The following is a 17,931-nucleotide window of genomic DNA, read 5'->3' on the forward strand; positions in this document are numbered from 1 at the left end:
GTTAATTATTATTTGCAAAAAAAAATTAAGTTTATGAGTTTGAACATCAAATATCTTGTATTTGTAGTGCATTCAATTAAATACGGGTTGAAAAGGTTTTGCAAATCATTGTATTCCGTTTATATTTAAATCTAACACAATTTCCCAACTCATATGGAAACAGGGTTTGTATTTTCCTCATATTTTATTTAGCTGATGTCAGGTTGGCCTTCTCTAAATGCAAGAGGAATTAGTCACAATTAAAAACAACCATTTTGCCAGTTTTTAAATAATTTTCAGCTAAAATAGGTATTACGGCTGTGAAAGTTGACTCATTATAATGAATAATGAATTAAAACATGACTGCATTAATCATCTATACCGTAATTGCATATTTGACTGCACATGCTCCTTTCCTCAATGGCGGCGTGTTACTTGAAAGGCCGCTGCAGGTCGAGGTTTTGGGTAAATAAATGTTTCAAGTAAAAAAATAAAATAAAGTTAAAAAAATTATGACATTTTGGCAACAGAATTGCACTTTTTTCAATATATTGGAGTTCAAAGATGATTTAAATTAAGGAAGCAAGTAATTTACTGTGAATAATCATGATTAAAATAAAATATGTTTTAAAATGTTCAAATATGGCATTCTGACAATAGAATTGCAGTTCTGTCAAAGAAGAAACTAGAGCTCAGAAATTATTATGCAGAAAGCTGGAACGCAAATGGCGCACGACTAAACTTGAGGTGCACCATCAAGCATGGAGTGATGGTTTAATAACTTATAAACGCATGCTTACCTTAGCTAAAGCTAATTATTACTCAAATCTCATCCACCGTAATAAAAACGATCCTAAATTTTTGTTGAGTACGGTAGCATCGCTAACCCAACAAGGGACCCCTTCCAGTAGTTCCACCCACTCAGCTGATGACTTTATGCAATTCTTTAGTAAGAAAATTGAAGTCATTAGAAAGGAGATTAAAGACAATGCGTCCCAGCTACAACGGGGTTCTATTAACACTGACACGATTGTATATACGGCGGATACTGCCCTCCAAAATAGTTTCTCTCGTTTTGAGGAAATAACATTAGAGGAATTGTTACATCGTGTAAATGGAATAAAACAAACAACATGTTTACTTGACCCGCTTCCTGGGAAACTGATCAAGGAGCTCTTTGTATTATTAGGTCCATCAGTGCTAAATATTATAAACTTATCACTTTCCTCGGGCACTGTTCCCCTAGCATTCAAAAAAGCGGTTATTCATCCTCTTCTTAAAAGACCTAACCTCGATCCTGACCTCATGGTAAACTATCGACCGGTGTCTCACCTTCCCTTTATTTCAAAAATCCTCGAAAAAATTGTTGCGGAGCAGTTAAATGAACACTTAGCGTCTAACAATCTATGTGAAACCTTTCAATCCGGTTTCAGGGCAAATCACTCGACGGAGACAGCCCTCGCAAAAATGACTAATGATCTATTGCTAACGATGGATTCTGATGCGTCATCTATGTTGCTGCTCCTCGATCTTAGCGCTGCTTTCGATACTGTCGATCATAATATTTTATTAGAACGTATCAAAACACGAATTGGTATGTCAGACTTAGCCCTGTCTTGGTTTAACTCTTATCTTACTGATAGGATGCAGTGTGTCTCCCATAACAATGTGCCCTCGGACTACGTTAAGGTAACGTGTGGAGTTCCCCAGGGTTCGGTCCTTGGCCCTGCACTCTTCAGCATCTACATGCTGCCGCTAGGTGACATCATACGCAAATACGGTGTTAGCTTTCACTGTTATGCTGATGACACCCAACTCTACATGCCCCTAAAGCTGACAAACATGCCGGATTGTAGTCAGCTGGAAGCGTGTCTTAATGAAATTAAACAATGGATGTCCGCTAACTTTTTGCAACTCAACGCCAAAAAAACGGAAATGCTGATTATCGGTCCTGCTAGACACCGAACTCTATTTAATAATACAACTCTAACATTTGACAACCAAACAATTAAACAAGGCGACACGGTAAAGAATCTGGGTATTATCTTCGACCCAACTCTCTCCTTTGAGGCACACATTAAAAGCGTTACTAAAACGGCCTTCTTTCATCTCCGCAACATCGCTAAAATTCTCTCCATTCTGTCCACTAAAGACGCTGAGATCATTATCCATGCGTTTGTTACGTCTCGCCTCGACTACTGTAACGTATTATTTTCGGGTCTCCCCATGTCTAGCATTAAAAGATTAAAGTTGGTACAAAATGCGGCTGCTAGACTTTTGACAAGAACAAGAAAGTTTGATCACATTACGCCTGTACTGGCTCACCTGCACTGGCTTCCTGTGCACTTAAGATGTGACTTTAAGGTTTTACTACTTACGTATAAAATACTACACGGTCTAGCTCCATCCTATCTTGCCGATTGTATTGTACCATATGTCCCGGCAAGAAATCTGCGTTCAAAGGACTCCGGCTTATTAGTGATCCCCAAAGCCCAAAAAAAGTCTGCGGGCTGTAGAGCTTTTTCATTTCGGGCTCCAGTACTCTGGAATGCCCTCCCGGTAACAGTTCGAGATGCTACCTCAGTAGAAGCATTTAAGTCTCACCTTAAAACTCATTTGTATACTCTAGCCTTTAAATAGACACCCTTTTTAGACCAGTTGATCTGCCGTCTCTTTTCTTTTTCTTCTATGTCCCACTCTCCTTTGTGGAGGGAGTCCGGTCCGATCCGGTGGCCATGTACTGCTCGCCTGTGTATCGGCTGGGGACATCTCTGCGCTGCTGATCAGCCTCCGCTTGGGATGGTTTCCTGCTGGCTCCGCTGTGAACGGGACTCTCGCTGCTGTGTTGGATCCGCTTTGGACTGGACTCTCGCAACTGGGTTGGATCCATTATGGATTGATCTTTCACAGTATCATGTTCTCATATGTTCTCATAGTCATCAGTATCATCAGTATCATGTTCTCATAGTCATCATTGTCACCGACGTCCCACTGGGTCATTATTGTCACCGATGTCCACTGGGTGTGAGTTTTCCTTGCCCGAGGATGTCGTAGTGGTTTGTGCAGCCCTTTGAGACACTAGTGATTTAGGGCTATATAAGTAAACATTGATTGATTGATTGATTGATTGAAATAATGGAGTCTTTTAAAAAAAAAGATCATTCAAACTATTTAAGCAAATAATTTAATAGGATTAGTCGTGATTAATCGTGATTAGTCGTGATCACTCTTTTCTGAGCTGCCACCTTATCGTGGTAGAGGAGTTTTCGTGTCCCAGTTATATAGGAGCTGTTTTGTCCGGGGGCTTCTATGCCCCCTGGTAGGGTCTCCCAAGACAAACACGTTTCAGGTGAGAGACCAGACAAAGAGCAGCTCGGAGACCTTTATGAAGAACAAAAAACGAGGACTCAGATTTCCCTCGCCTCGGATGCGGCTCACTGGGGCCACCCTCAGCCAGGCCAGGAGCTGGGGCTAAATGGCGAGCACCTGGTTGCCGAGCCTGTCCCCATGGAGCCAATCCGGGCACAGCTCGAAGAGGCAATGTGGGCCCCCCGTCCAATGGGGTCAGCACTCATAAGAGGGGAAATAGAGATTGGGTGCTGTGTGAGCTGGGCGGAAGCCAAAGCCAGAGCTCTTGGCGATCCGATCCTCTACTACAGAAGCTGGCTCTTGGGACATGGAACATTTCCTCGTTGGGGGGGAAGGAGCTTGGACTGGTGCGCAAGGTGGAGAAGTTTCGGCTAAGTATAGTCGGACTCACTTCGACGCACGGCAAGGGCCTGGAACCAGTCCTCCCTAGAGGGGCTGGACTCTCTTCTATTTTGGCGTTGCTGCTGACTTTGACTCAGGTTGTTGTTGATCAGATTTCGGGAATATTTTGAAGACCTCTTCAATCCCATGTACATGTCTTCCTGTGAGAAGGCAATGGCGGGGAAATCTGGGGTGAGTTCTACTATTTCTTGGGCTGAGGTTGCCGAGGTAGTTAAAAAGCTCTTTGGTGGTAAGGCCCCAGGGGTGGATAAGATCCGCCCAGAGTTTCTTAAGGCTCTGAATGCTTTGGCACTGTCTTGGTTAAGACTTTACAACATTGCTTGGACATTGGGGTTGGTACCTTTTGGATTGGCAGACCAAGATGGTAGGTCCTCTATTTAAGAAGTACCATGATCCAACTATTGTGGTATCACACTCCTCAGCCTTCCCTCTAAAGTCCATCCAGGTGTACTAGAGGGGAGGCTACGCCGGATAGTCGATTCTCAAATTCAGCAGGAGCAGTGTGGTTTTCGTTCTGGTCGTGTAACTGTGGACCACCGTATACTCTCTGCAGGGTCCTTGAGGGTGCATGGGAGTTTGCCCGACCAGACTACATGTGATTTGTGGACTTGTTCCTTGGGAAGTCCTTTGGGGAGTGCTCAGAGAGTATGGCTTACGGTCTGATTGTGGCGGTCCGCTCGCTGTAAGATCGGTGTCAGAGTTTGGTTCGCTTGCCGGCAGTGAGTCAGACCCGTTTTAAATGAGGATTGAACTGCGCCTGGGCTGCTCTTTTTTACCAATTCTGTACATAACTTTTATGCACAGAATGGAATGATAATCAGCGCCTCCAAGTCCAAGTCTGTGGTTCTCACTCGGAAAAGGTTGGAGTGCCATCTCCTGGTTGATGAGGAGATGTACACCAAGAAGAAGAGTTCAAGTACCTCAGAGTCTTGTTCACCAGTGAGTGTAGAGTGGATCGTGAGATCAAAAGGCAGCTCGGCGTGGCATCTGCAGTGATGCGGACCCTGTATCAATCTCTGTTGTGGCGAAGAAGGAGCCGAGCTGAGCCAAAAGGCAGAGCTCTCAATTTACCGGTTAATCTAAGTTCTCATCCTCACCTATGGTCACAAGCTTTGGGTTATGACCAAAAGGACAAGATTACAAGTAAAAGTGTGGCCAAAATGAGTTTCCTCCTTAGAGATAGGGTGAGAAGATCTATCATGCGTGAGGAGCTCAAAGTAAACCCGCTGTTCCTCCACATCAAGAGGAGCCAGATTAGGTGGTTTGGGCATCTGGTCAGGATGCCACCTGAACGCCTTCCTGAGAAACTGTTTAGGGCACGTTTGACTGGTAAGAGGCCACGGGGAAGACCCATAACACGTTGGGGAGACTATATATAAATAATTGGTTAATACTTTTTAAATTAATTTTAGAAAGTATTTTTCTTCATGAGCTTCACGGTGGGAGTGGGATTAGTGCGTCTGCCTCACAATACGAATGTCCTGAGTAGTCTTGGGTTCAATCCCGGGCTCTGGATCTTTCTGTGTGGAGTTTGCATGTTCTCTCTGTGAATGCGTGGGTTCCCTCCGGGTACTCCGGCTTCCTCCCACTTCCAAAGACATGCACCTGGGGATAGGTTGATTGGCAACACTAAATTGGCCCTCTTGTGTGAATGTGAGTATGAATGTTGTCTGTCTATCAGTGTTGGCCCTGCGATGACGTAGCGACTTGTCCAGGGTGTACGCCGCCTTCCGCCCGATTGTAGCTGAGATAGGCACCAGAGTCCCCCTTGACCCCAAAGGGAATAAGCAGTAGAAAATGTATGGATGGAATTTTCCTCATTTAAAGTTAAAGGGATAGTTACACACCCTCTGCATTGGAGCCATCCCTTCTTCCACACCTTGGGAGGTGAGAGGAGCAGTGAGAAGCAGCGGTCGCTGCGCACAGGAATTATTTTTTGGTGATTTAACCCCCAATTCCAACCCTTAATGCTGAGTGCCAAGCAGGGAGGTAATGGTTCCCATTTTTGTAGTCTTTGGTATGACTCGGCCGGGGTTTGAACTCACAACCTACAGATCTCAGGGCGAACACTCTAACCACAAGACAACTGAGCAGGTTTAGCAGACATCAATCACAATTAAGGAAGAAGTAACACAGATAGAAAGACAACATTCACACTCACATTCACACACTAGGGCCAATTTAGTGTTGCCAATCAACCTATCCCCAGGTGCATGTCTTTGGAGGTGGGAGGAAGCCGGAGTACCCGGAGGGAACCCACGCATTCACTTTAGAAGGAATTGTCCCTCATACTATATTTATTTAGTTGACATGTTGGGATTCCATAAACTGCAAATACATGAATTACAAATAATCAACAATTTAAATTTTCCTGATGTAACTCTCCTGAAGGAATCCATAAAGTAATATCTATCCATCTATCTATCTATCTATCTATCTATCTATCTATCTATCTATCTATCTATCTATCCATCCATCTATCTATCTATCAATTCAACCCAAAATGTGGCCACAACATGAAATGCAGATAATTTTTTCAGAGTTTGTATAAAACAAGTGACATTTGCTGTCATTTCCATGTGAGGAGAAGACAAGAAAATGTGGTGGCAAGGAAAGATGCTATCATGTGATTTCATCATGTGATGCAGTTTTGCCTTGACAGCAGAGAGGAACAATTATTCTGCAAAAGACAAAAGTCGCAGGAGATTTGCTTATAAATGCTTGAACAAAGAGCAAGCAAGCAGGGTGAGGTAGTGTTGTGCAGGGGGGCTAAATCTGTTTTAGTCGAACAACACACACACACACACACACACACACACACACACACACACACACACACACACACACACACACACACACACACACACACAGTATGTACTATATCTACAGTAGTGTGTATACGATGTATATTTACAGAGAGATCAAAAAGGCAGTGCTAGATGCCAACAGTGTCTCCTCTGCCAGCCCTCCGCTCCAAGCATCACACAGTCTTTTCAATCACAGGCAATTACAGCACAAATGTCTTTTCACCTTTTCTCAAAGGCCTTTTTTAACCAAGTCAATTTATACTGAAGGCGTTTTCCATTCCGACAAACATTGAACATATTCCCACCATTATTACCGTATTTTCCGCACTACAAGGCGCACCTAAAAGCCACCAAATTTCTCAAAAGCTGACAGTGCGCTTTATAATCCAGTGTGCCTAATATATAGACCAATATTGAGCCACAACAGGTCTCGCAACTACGGTAAGCAGCCGCCGACTTCATTTTCCCCCGTAGACGAAGAAGCGCGCGGTGCATGCTGGGATATATGAATGCGCGAAGCGTGCCGTTTCATTTCAATTTGTGTGTTTATGTAAAGACCCCAAAATGGATGCTGTTAAGAGACACGCTTACAACGCAGAGTTTAAACTCAAGGCGATCAGTCACGCTGTAGAATACGGGAATAGAGCAGCAGAGAGAGAATTTAAAATCAACCAATCAATGGTGTGGAAGTGAAGGAAGCAACAAAATAACGTGCACCAAGTAAAGAAGACTAAACAGAGTTTACGAGGCAACAGCAGCGACACTGACTTGATTAATGACGACTTCGACGAGACGGAATACGGCATGTTGGATGCTGTATTCGGACACAGAAGAAGAAGAATTCGAGGGATTCGTGGATAAGGAATAACTTAATAAAGTGAGCTTTGCATGTTTATTTTGTGTGTTGTGTTGTGTGACATGAATTGACCATGGATTGATTTACGTGGACCCTGACTTAATAAGTTGAAAAGCCTATTTGGGTGTTACCACTTAGTGGTCAATTGTACGGAATATGTACTGTACTGTGCAATCTACTAATAAAAGTTTCAATCAATCAAAAAAGTTTGAGCAACATTTAATTATTGATATATTATTATTGCTTTGCACTATTTCGAGTGTTACTCTGTTGTGATTGCACTAACGTTTGATTTACCGTAACAGTATCAGACTGTTTTTTACGTTTATTGAATCGAGGAAAAGTTCCCCTCCACTTTGTGATATAAATGTTGCACTACATGAAAATACGGTATTTGGTTGCTAGGCTTCTCATTGAAAATTAAAAAAACAGTGATCCAACGCAGTTCAATTGACTATGTTCATACTAGTCCATACTTGCCAACCCTCCCTCCCGGAATTTCCAGGAGACACCCGAAATTCACCACCTCTCGCGAAAACCTCCCGGAGGAAATTTTCTCCCGGAAATCTCCCGAAATTCACGCCCCCTCTAGCTCCATGCGGACATGAGTGGGGACAGCCTGTTTTCACGTCCGCTTTACTGTTATATAAACAGCTTGCCTGCCAAATTACGTTAAAACATCTACGAATTTTTAATAAAAAAATTGCACACACAAGGAGACAAAGCAGAAGAACGAGGAAGTTACAGCCATGGCGACGCCGTCTGTAATAGAGTGATTCTATGTTGTCTGTTGCCATCTCCTGGTAAATGTTGGCTATAGCGTTATGGGGTTGCTTTTTTACTGGCCAACGATTTACGTGGTGTTGTGCACCTGACGGCAAGTGACTCTCGCCAGTACGGCACGCAAATGGCAGAACAAAGGTTACTCAAATAGTGAAAAGTAAGTGTTGTTGTTTTGTTTTTTTAATAACCAGCAAGCCCAGTACAGTTAGTAGAACAACTGTGTTTTTATTACTGTGTATTTGATACATGCCGTCTGACATTCAACTATTTATTTTATTTATATATATAACAAAATAAATACATATAGCTAGAATTCATTGAAAGTCAAGTATTTCATACATATATATATACTGTGTATATATGAAATATACATGAAATACTCGAGGTAGTGAATTATACTCGTCCCCCTCTTAACCACGCCCCACGCCCAAACCACGCTCCCAACCACGCCTCCTCCCCACCCCCGACCACGCCCCCACCTAACGAAATCGGAGGTCTCAAGGTTTGCAAGTATGTACTGGTCAAACATTAATATAATCCCTTACATATATTTATTTGATTGATTTTTATTCGATATTGGATTTATGGCTTTTTGAAAGAAGTAGGATCTTAAAAGAACCGTTCATAAGACTGTCTCGTTAATATAATTTGTTTGTTTAATCTTAACTGTTTTTTCTTAGATCAAGGAAACAATCAATAAGGTAAGATGTGGATAAGAATAATTAAAATGTACACAAATATTACTCTGTTTGTGGCAATTATTCAGAAACATTGGCCATAATGCATTTTTTTTAATGTTTTAATTGAAATCATTCGAGGGGTGTAACAATTCATTGATATATCGCTTTATATTCCTTAGATTCAACAACCGTATTTTTCTAACCATAGAGCGTACTGATGAGTGGGTTTAGCAGAGGTGGGACCAAGTCATTGTTTTGCAAGTCACAAGTAAGTCTCAAGTCTTTGCCTTCAAGTCTCGAGTCAAGTCTCAAGTCAAGACAGGCAAGTCCCGAGTCAAGTCCAAAGTCAAGACTGGAAAGTCTCAAGTCAAGTCCCAAGTCCTGCATTTTGAGTTTCGAGTCATTTAAAGTCCTTTTAACCCCAGACTAATATATTTACACAGGTTGTGTATGCTTTTAAAACGCTGTATGCATTTATTAAAACAAGTGCATTTGAACCTGCAGGAAAAAAAATAGTGCTGACATTGCACTTCATAATAGCACTATTAACCCGTCATTTTAAACATTTAACTCATTCCTTTACAGAATAAACACATTTTAAAAAAACAAGTACAACTGTACTTACTTGCACAAACGTGCTAACATTGCATTTCCATGGCATTTTGCATTGTAACTAGTTCCACAGCAGTTTCTATCCCGTTCTTACCTTATCTCATTGATCTCATCTCATATTCTATGTGTGTTTATGTGTGCGTACACATGAAAAACATAACAAATACATGAACATAACAATGAACAGAGTCGTACTTTTTAGATGTCAGGGCCCTATGCAATATGTACACATATTCTTAATATAGTGTACATTTTAACCAACCTTTATTTTACTATGTCTGTGTTTTTGTAGGTGACTAAAATACGCGGTGCTGCTGACCGCCGTCTAACGTTGCGTTGCTGTGTGTGATGCATTCACCAATGTAACTTTATGTGTAGGTACCTCATGCAACCCTGCTTAAAAAAATCACCTGACAAAAAGTATGAATAAAGTAGTGAACTGCAGTGGACGCAACAGATTGTCCTGTTTACAAGGACGTTATAACCATAGACATCTTATAAGTAGACACAGCATTGGCTGCTATTACTTTGGCCGCCATCTTGAAGAGGTGACGAGGTGCCGGCGAGCAGCCTAAACCGACAGGTAGAAAACAAAGATGGTGTTCAGCGTTTTCCTGCTCAAATGAGCGGACTGTTGAAAATAGGAATCGGGGGATTACTTTTCATAAGTAAGATTTAACATTAACGTACTATTGGTTGTATTTTGTGAAAAGAATATCACCACAGAGTTGAGAAAGAGCAAAGATCTTCAATATTTGTATGTGAAAATCACAAAGGAATCTTCTGGGGGAGGATGACCTCGCCCCTACAGGGATTTGGTTAACAAACTTTCAGCCCTACCTAAAACAAAATTCACCAGCCACCACTGATTATGATGCATTCTCATTTTAGGCAAAATATAAGACAATACTCTCTTGACAGTCTAATTGTAACCAGGAATAAGTCTTCAAGTAACAATATTCAAATACTAACATTGTTGGGTAAGGCAGACTTTGGTTTTATTCTGAATCCAGTGAAACAGATTGGTGGTTTTAGTTCATATAAAGACTTTCAGGTGTTTGTATATGTTTGAGTATTTGGCAGACACTTTTGTCCAAAACAAACTTACATAAAAAATACATATAAAACAATCACTGTAAACATTATTATTTAAGGGAAGAATGTAATAGAAAATATCAATACAAAGTGTCAAGACAGAATAAACTCTCTGTTGCTGCAAAAACGGAGATACAGTCTATAGGTCCCTAAAATATATAGATATCTAATGTGTTCATACATTGTTTATGTAGGATATACACATGTATATATAACCTAATCATATTGTTTCTTCAACTTAAAAATAGCTGACCGTTTTTTTCCCCCTTCTCTGGGATTATTATTCCCAGTTTTGATCTCGGACGTCTGGTCATTTATAGTATATAAGAATATTATATTACTGTTAAGCAAACTAGGAACACGCCAAAACATGTGTCCTTTATCATAGCTACACATATGACAAAAAAGCGGGTGAAAATGAGTGGTATTCAGTGAGGTAATATGAATTAAATGCGCTGACAGTTCATTGCTCCTGCCAAATGAATTGCACTGACTGGAGTGGATCACCACTCCAAGATGGCGGCTGCGCGTCTCGTCTGCGCGAGTAGGCAGTAGCGCTCCATGCTGCTTCCCTTATAAGATGTCTATGGTTCTAACGTTAGCAGTGAGTTCACAGCCTCACTTATTTAACTACACAACAAATAAAGGACACGTTACTCAGCCAATAAACGTTAGCTTTCATTCAAAACTTACCCTTCATTGTGCATCTTGAAATGTCAAACGAAGTAGGAAGTTGTTGCGTCTCTGTCTGTAATCTTCGAACCGCATGCTTTGCATACTGGAATTCGTTTTTTGTTTGACCAATTCGTAGTTTTAAGCCACGAACGAAAATATTTTTGGCATAATTTTTCCTCACTGGCGGGTTGTTTGAGAGATCTTCTTCGTTGGGTTTCCTGCAATTTGATTGGCTGACTGCTGTGTGACGAAAATAACGTGGATGTAATTTGATTGGCTGTTGTACTGACAGGTAGCGCACATACGCTGACAGACACGCGTACACAAGGGAAGATACGGAGCGCCCCTGAATAACTTTTTATTTGTTGGGTTTTGGGGAAAGTAGCAAGTCATGTCAAGTCAAAAGGCTCAAGTCCAAGTCAAGTCATAAGTCATTGATGTTAAAGTCTAAGTCGAGTTGCAAGTCTTTTTACATTTTGTCAAGTCGAGTCTAAAGTCATCAAATTCATGACTCGAGTCTGACTCGAGTCCAAGTCATGTGACTCGAGTCCACACCCCTGGGATTTAGTTAAGTTTATCTTCATAAAAAATGTGCACCGGATTATAAAAAAAATGACTCTAATGCTTCTAATTAGGTATGACTAATGTTCTAGTAGCATGCGCATAAAAAATAAATAAATCTGTCAACATCACCTATGCGCTCACCTTCATCGCTGGTATGTTGTTCAGTTCCATTGTCAACCTCATCAAGGGCTCCTGGCTCGCTATGGGGGCTGTCGCTGCCGAGACACAAGTAACATTAAAAAGAGAAATTATTAGCGTCATTTGGATACAGCGTTCCCTCGCCATGATACGCTTCAAATGTTGCGAATTTATACTTGTTTTCCTAGAAATATATTTATTAAAATGTCATGTCACCCTTCCTCGCTTGCATATTTAGCAAATGTGTACACATTTTTGGCTTCAATTAAGAAAAGAAATTGGAAAAATTATGTGAGTTTATACAACTACGGTATGTCCTATTTTGTACTATGTTGGGTAATTCATGTTTATAGGGCATTAATAATGTTACGTTCGGGTCACGTCCTAGTGTGAATTATGCTCCCCAGGATGCGGAAGGACAGGCAGGAGAACAGCTTGCAGGTAAGAAATGTGGCTTTTAATCCCAAGCAAGGCAAAATTACAAACAACCAAAAACAAAACAAACATGGCTAGAACAACAAAAATGCAAAATGTTGTCATCAGCAAACAATGCACGGTAAAATGGGTCTAAAAAGGGACATAACTAAGGCGGTAGCATGTGGAACCAATAATCAAGAAACAAAACCAAATAGGACACGTTCAATGCTACTGGCAATAGAAAAACTTAACTAGGGGAGATTTAAGAGCTATCTTTGGCAGCTTAGTCACAGATGACCATGCTAATTTACGCTCTTGTGTCAGACACTTATTTGGATTTGATGTTTAATTTTTTTTTCATTTATTTTTTTTATTTTGTAATGGTAGTTTAATTATTATTAATAGTTTATTTTTATTTTTTAATAGTTTTGTCATCTTTTAGTCAAATATTTATAATATCTTTTCAGTTTTAATGAATGTTGTAATTATACAATGTACTTATTTATTATAATTTTCCCATTTTAACTTAATGTTTTGTTGATACGGTACATTCAGGTTTGTTGACAACGCCTAGCATGGCTGTACAATCCAATTCTCGAGTGACAGTCCCGGTTGCACTTTGCACAAACATGTGTAAAGACTTCGTCCGCTCCTGCTGTGCAATGGTATTTGCGGTACGTTTCCTCCTGTCTCTCTTCTCCTCTGCGAGCTGGCCTCTCCTCAAATCGGCCTCTGCAATACCCCGTCCAACCGCTTGACACCAGACATTCCGGTTCTCCGCCTGTGCCTCCCAGCTGTCTAGAGGAATATTACACGCCATCAGATCTCTCTTGCATGCGTCCTTGAACCGGATGGAGGGACGACCAACACGTCTGGAACCAGCAGCTAGTTGTCCATACATAATGTACTTGGGAAGCCGTCCGTCCTCCATCCGCCAAACATGTCCCAGCCATCGAAGACGGCGCTGGCTAAGAAGAGAGTTCATGCTATGGATATTAGGCCGCTGAAGAATGACACTGTGTGGAATATAGTCTTGCCAACTAATACCAAGGATTCGTTTGATGCACCGCATGTGGAAAGCGTTAAGGCGACGCTCTTGTCTCATGTAAGTAGTCCAGGTATCGCTTCCGTAGAGTAAAGTGCTGACAACGCAGGCCTGATAAACTCGGATCTCGGTATGTTGAGTAAGAGCGTTGTTTTCCCACACTCGTTTTGCTAGTTTAGCCATAATGGTATTTGCCTTTCCAAGCCTCCTGTCAAGTTCAACATCAAGCAAGAGTTTATTGCTGATTGTCGAGCCTAGGTAGATACAATTATCTACTACTTCTAAAGTGACACCATTCATCTTGATAACAGGATTTGCAGCACCTTGACATTGGTTTTCTGCAGGCTAACTGTAAGTCCAAACTGTTCACAAGCATTCGCAAAACAGTCATTTAGACGTTGTAAGGCTTCTTTGGTGTTGGTAACAAGAGCAGCATCTTCTGCAAAAAGCATCTCTCGGATTAACACTGACCTCCTTCTGGTCTTCACACGTAATCTTGCCAGATTGAACAATTTGCCGTCAGACCGTGTGTGTAGATAGACACCCTCAATGGATGTGTCAAAAGCGTAGGACGGGAGTATAGAGAAGAATATTCCAAAAAGAGTTGGTGCTAAGACACAGCCCTGCTTAATACCACTGTTGATAGAGAAGGAGTCCGAACAAGATCCATCATACAAGACTGTTCCCTTCATGTTGGAATGGAAAGAGATTAACATGCTGAGTAGTTTTGGAGGACATCCAATCTTTTGTAGAAGCTTGAATAGGCCCTTCCTGCTGACAAGATCGAAAGCCTTAGTTAGATCTATGAACATCATGTAAAGAGGTTGACCTTGTTCTCTACTCTTCTCTTGAATCTGCCTGACTGAAAATATCATGTCAGTCGTCGATCTTCCAGCCCTGAAACCACATTGGGATTCAGAATAGATAGGATCTGCAAGTATCTGTAGCCTGTTTAGGATTATGCGTGCATAAACCTTTCCAACGATGTTCAGAAGAGAAATTCCTCTGCGGTGACTGCAATAGTCACTGCGGTCCCCTTTATTCTTATAAAGTGTCACAATAGTGGCATCACGCATGTCCTGAGGTACTCCTTCTTCCTCCCAGCAAAGACACAGTAATTCGTATAGTGGTTTAAGTAGGGCAGGCTTCCCTTGCTTGATAGCTTCAGGTGGAATGTTATCATTACCTGGTGCTTTGTCAGATGGAAGTGAATCAGTAGCTTTTTCAAGCTCTGCCATTGTAGGCACTTTGTCGAGTTCATTCATGATTGGTAGCTTCTTCGTATAATTTAGAGCAGCATCAGAGACAGTTGTTTCACGGCTGTATAGTTCTGAGTAGTGCTCGACCCATCTGACCATCTGTTCTTCACGATTGGTAATCTTCTCCCCTATCCGAGATTTAATTGGAGTAGTCCGTTTTACAGCAGGTCCTACTGCTGTCTTGATATCGTTGTACATGCCACGGATGTTACCAGATTCAGCACTCATCTGGATATCTTCGCAGAGCTGCTGCCAATAGTTGTTTGCACACTGTCTGGCAATGCGCTGTGTGGAACAACGATTACTCTTGAGTGTTGCAAGTGACTGAGCATTTGGACACCTCTTGCATGCCGAAAATGCTTTGCGTTTGGCCTCAATTGCTGGTTCCATTATTGGTAGATAGGCATTAAACTAGTCGTGACTGGTTCTTTCCTTCTTCCCAAAAGTAGAAATACCTGTATTGTAAATTGCTTCTTTCATGGCATTCCATTTTGCTGTAGCATTATGCTTCGGCAGGTTTTGAAGAGCTTGGTCCAGGGTTGATACATAATCATCCACCTTTCATGAAATTGACATCTTTGCTGTGTCAATGCAAGCACGACTCTTTGCCTTGGAGCGGTGAATTTTACGGGGCTGAAGGCGCACTTTGGCACTCACATGGTCCGTATTGCAATCTGCACTGTGATAGCTTCTGGTAATAAGAATGTTATTTAGTGACGACCGCCTAGTGATTATCAGATCAAGCTGATGCCATCAATGAGACCTGGGATGTTTCCATGATACTTTGTGCGATGGTTTGCTCTTAAAAAAGGTGTTTGTAATACAGAGGTTGTGATAGGTGCAGAGTTCCAGCAGCCTTTGGCCGTTTATGTTCATCTTTCCGATGCCATGGTATCCCAAGCAAGATGGCCATGACGCATGGTCTACGCCTACTCTGGCATTAAAATTGCCAAGGACGATTAAGCACTCATCTTTAGGGAAACCCTTGATCTGCTCATCAAGTTGCTCATAGAATTTATCTTTAATCTCTTCAGTTGAAGAAAGAGTAAGGGCATAGACACAGAATGTTCACTGGACCTGTAACAGTGCTGAGACGGATAGACAGCAATCGCTCCGTACCTCCTGATGGAGGTTCCACTGAGGCCAAAAGTGTGTTTCTGACTGCAAAACCAACTCCTTGCTGACGAGGCTCCTTAGGTTCTCTACCTTTCCAAAAGAATGTATAGTTACCCTCTCTGAGAGGCCCACTGGAGGCCAGCCTAGTTTCTCGAAGAGCAGCTATGTTGACATCAAGCCTGGCAAGCTCCTTATCTATGATGGCCGTCTTTCTGGCGTCGTCCACTTCACGAAGGTCATCAGAGATTCTGTGCACATTGTTTGCACATTCCAGCTTGCTAATCGAAGAGCTGGAGTCGTCTTTCTTTTCTTGTTTTGTTTGTCTGGTACATAAAATTAACCGTCTGCTTTTTATGACTTTGCAGTATACTGAGCTCCAGGCACCCACTGAAGCAGGCAAACGTTGGTGGGACGACACCTTTTTGACCAGGGGATGTGGCTTAAGGCGGACGGTAGTCGACCAATAAGACACAATGATCGCTTCCACCGTCGAAACTGACCCGTGGCGCCCCTTTCCTATGCCAATTGGATGGGGACTTATAACCCGTAACTGTCAGAATCCGTGTTTTTTTCCACACTTGGTTAAAGTGAAGCTGGAGTGTCCTCTCCCGAGCGTAAGCCTGGGCATTACAAATGGAGATCCTGGGTTGCCCCGTTGTCAGGATCCCCCTCTCGGCCTTGCTGATAAGATCCAAAGGAATGCTGAGGATGACGTTTGGCATCAGCTTGGCTGCAGGAGCTGCCGAAACAGTGTTTGCAAGGCACCAATCCGCCTTCGGGGCTCCACTCAGGTCAGGTCGGTTGGATCTCCTACTGGTAACCTGTGATCCAGTACAACCGGTTTCAGGGTCGGGATGCCGGCGACTCAACTGGCACTCCCATCAGTCTCCAACTGGGGCTGTTGAGGTGGGTGGCTAGACACCCTGGTGGAAGCAAAAACAAGATTCGCCAAAGGCCAAAGTGCGCTCGCCCTTCAGCCATCTAGCAAGGTAGGAAGATTTCAACATCCTTGGCCGGACGTCTTCCTAGGAGAAGGACAACTCTGACTACAAACCTGGGTATGTAATACCCGTAGATTTGGTGTTTACACTGCACCAATGGGCGGATGAGCTGAACAAACGAGCAAACGGCCAGGGCGGAGGAGGTCTATACATAGACTCAACAACCATGTGTAAAGGAGTAAAAAAAAAAAAAAAGAAAAAGGGTTGTACTTGTATAGCGCTTTTCTACCTTCAAGGTACTCAAAGCGCTTTGACACCACTTCCACATTTACCCATTCACACACACATTAACACACTGATGGAGGGAGCTGCCATGCAAGGCGCCAACCAGCACCCATCAGGAGCAAGGGTGAAGTGTCTTGCTCAGGACACAACGGACGTGATGAGGTTGGTACTAGGTGGGATTTGAACCAGGGGCCCTCGGGTTGCGCACGGCCACTCTTCCACTGCGCCACGCCGTCCCTTCCAAAATCAGGCTTAGGAGTACCGGCAACATAAATACCAACATAAGTTGTCTTTTTGCTAACAAGTTTCACTTGTTAGCTCCTCTTGCTACTGATAACTGTATGTAGAGGGTGACTGGCATCATCCAGGATGCTCGCTAGTTTTTCCACAGTCCTCTTCTCTGCCACTCTCACCAGTGAGTCCAGTTTCATTCTGATCGTAGAGCCGGCCCGCCTGATCAGTTTCTCCACTCAGGAGCTGTCCTTCTTAGATGTACACTACCATGTAGAACAGAACACTGGCAACCACAGACTGGTAGTACATCCACAGGAGTTTTTTTGCAGATGTTGAAGGAGTGCAGTCTCCTGAGGAAGTACAGCCTGCTCTGTCCTTTCTTGTACTGGTGGTCCGTGTTAACAGTCCAGTCCAGCTTATTGTCCACCCAAACCCCGAGGTACTTGACTGAGTCCACGGTCTGTACCTCAACTCCTTCGATCACAATAGGTTGTGACCGTGGACTCGACCTCCCAAAGTCAATGACCAGCTCCTTGGTCTTTGATGGATTGAGCTGCAAGAGGTTTGTGTGGCACCAGACAACAAAGTCCCTCACCAGATTCCGAAACTCCTCCTCTCTGCCGTCCCTGATGCACCTGACGATGGCTGTGTCATCCGCGTACTTCTGGATGTGA

The 17,931-nt window shown here is 42.6% G+C and overlaps 1 protein-coding gene across 4 annotated transcripts in view; it reads right to left on the reverse strand.

Moving 5' to 3' along the window:
* Positions 1 to 17,931, reverse strand: part of srgap3 (SLIT-ROBO Rho GTPase activating protein 3) — a 247,138-nt gene that overhangs the window by 14,053 nt on the left and 215,154 nt on the right. For all 4 annotated transcript variants that reach the window (XM_061922701.1, XM_061922699.1, XM_061922697.1 and 1 more), the window contains exon 18: positions 11,964 to 12,037. In XM_061922701.1, coding sequence (XP_061778685.1) covers positions 11,964 to 12,037 — 74 coding nt within the window. The remainder of the gene's footprint in view (positions 1 to 11,963; positions 12,038 to 17,931) is intronic.

The sequence above is a fragment of the Nerophis ophidion genome, linkage group LG16 (assembly GCF_033978795.1).
Source record: "Nerophis ophidion isolate RoL-2023_Sa linkage group LG16, RoL_Noph_v1.0, whole genome shotgun sequence".
NCBI classification, from domain to species: Eukaryota; Metazoa; Chordata; class Actinopteri; order Syngnathiformes; family Syngnathidae; genus Nerophis; species Nerophis ophidion.